General features: G+C 42.0%; 1 protein-coding gene across 1 annotated transcript; it reads left to right on the top strand.

The window, feature by feature from the left end:
- Positions 1 to 280: 280 nt before the first annotated feature.
- Positions 281 to 1,275, top strand: LOC116390051 (FYVE, RhoGEF and PH domain-containing protein 6-like). Its single transcript, XM_031859293.1, has 5 exons — positions 281 to 286; positions 680 to 723; positions 840 to 942; positions 1,028 to 1,171; positions 1,258 to 1,275. The coding sequence occupies exons 1-5, from the start codon at positions 281 to 283 to the stop codon at positions 1,273 to 1,275; spliced, it is 315 nt and encodes a 104-aa protein (XP_031715153.1).
- Positions 1,276 to 1,658: the final 383 nt, after the last annotated feature.

The following is a 1,658-nucleotide window of genomic DNA, read 5'->3' as shown; positions in this document are numbered from 1 at the left end:
GAGCGTCCATGTAAAGAAACAAAGATTCCTACTTTTTATAGCAACTGTATCCTGATCCTTCCCCTTCAGTTGGCAGCAGAACAGTGCTGCTGCATCTTCTGGTTTTTGTTGTTTAGACAGCTACTTCTCCTCCTCTGAACAGGCAATTTATCTTTCCAGGTAATTAGATTCACTATTTCCAATTTTTTTTACCTCTTTTTGTTTCTTACACACAAGCAATCTCTTTTAAATGACATTTTTCTATTGTTCTTTTCTAAAATAGAAATGTCAACTGAACGTGATGGAAGTAACAGCAAAATTCAGTCCAGAATGGCATCTGTTACATATGTTTTTTGTCAGTATTCCTATTAATACTTCATTGCATCCAAAGTCTTAAATTGAACATGTTCCAGTCAAGTACACAATTCTGTTGTAAAATACAAACCTCGATGTTGTGTTTGTGTCAGGGGCAACCACCTTTATCCACGTGGGGCGACCCTCAGAGGACTCTATGAAGTAAAAAGCATATTTAAATGTTTGAAAGTATTAAAATCAATAATCTCTCTCCGGAAAACTCTACTTTATACAAATGTGAAATTCACAGAATTGTAATAGGAATTAATAGCTCTTATAGCAAATAATAAAGTGAGATAAGCACATTTTTTTGTCTTTATTTTTTAAATATTATTTTACAAACGAGCTGAACATTGAAAGCGTTGAGCGCTCTTTCATCCTGTCTGCCAGGTCAGTCTTAACATCTGGCAGTTACATGAAATATATCGTACAATGAGCTGTAAACATCTATACATTGAATTGATTGTTCTGTTCACTGTTGCTGAGAGTTCTGGTGTATCTTGCAGCTCAGCTACAGAGAGAGACGAGTGGCTGGAGGCCATCGCCAAGGCCATAGACGACTACACGAAGAAGAAAATAACCTTCATATCAAGTCGAAGTCAGGAGGAGGTGAAACTAAACTTCTGTGTGTTTGTTCATGTTATAAATTCTCCCTGAATGTGTCCATGTTAACCCCCAATCTCTCTCGACCCAGGCGGAGGGCGTTGTCGACACCGGGGCCCCGTTGGGTTCAAAGGCTCCCATCTGGATCCCAGACCTGAGAGCCACCATGTGCATGATCTGCACCTGTGAGTTCACCCTCACCTGGAGGAGGCATCACTGTCGCGCCTGTGGAAGGGTCTGTACCACTACGACTACTGCTGCTCTTACAAAACATTCTTGAATGAACCCCCTTCTCATCGCAGTTACACGTGTGTCTGACAGGTGGTGTGTCAGGCGTGATCAAAAAACAAAAAGCACCACAAAATGAATAAAAAGAAGGAATTTGTTTTTTATTTAAGCCAGCTATACCTTTGTGTTCAATCGCTGGCTGCACTGTATGACACACGACCCCCCCCCCACCACACATTCAACCTGAGTGGCAGCTCACAGCAGTACGTGCCCTTCCCCACCACCAGCAAGAAGATCCAGCCAGCACCTCTGCTCTCATGTGCGGAAGAAGAGGTTCACGACCGTTGCTTGGCAATGAACGCTGCGTCGCAAATAAAGATTCGTGCTCACCACCATGGGAGATGGAAAAATTGAACCCTGTCCTTTTATAGAATATGGAATACAATGAACTGTCACATTGAGAGAATAACAGGCGTTGAGCATAAGCGGGTACA

This window comes from Anarrhichthys ocellatus, unplaced genomic scaffold, assembly GCF_004355925.1.
Source record: "Anarrhichthys ocellatus isolate YVR2014 unplaced genomic scaffold, GSC_Weel_1.0 scaffold21, whole genome shotgun sequence".
NCBI lineage: Eukaryota > Metazoa > Chordata > Actinopteri > Perciformes > Anarhichadidae > Anarrhichthys > Anarrhichthys ocellatus.
Note: the sequence above shows the minus strand (reverse complement) of the source record. Positions and strands in the feature narration are given on the sequence as shown.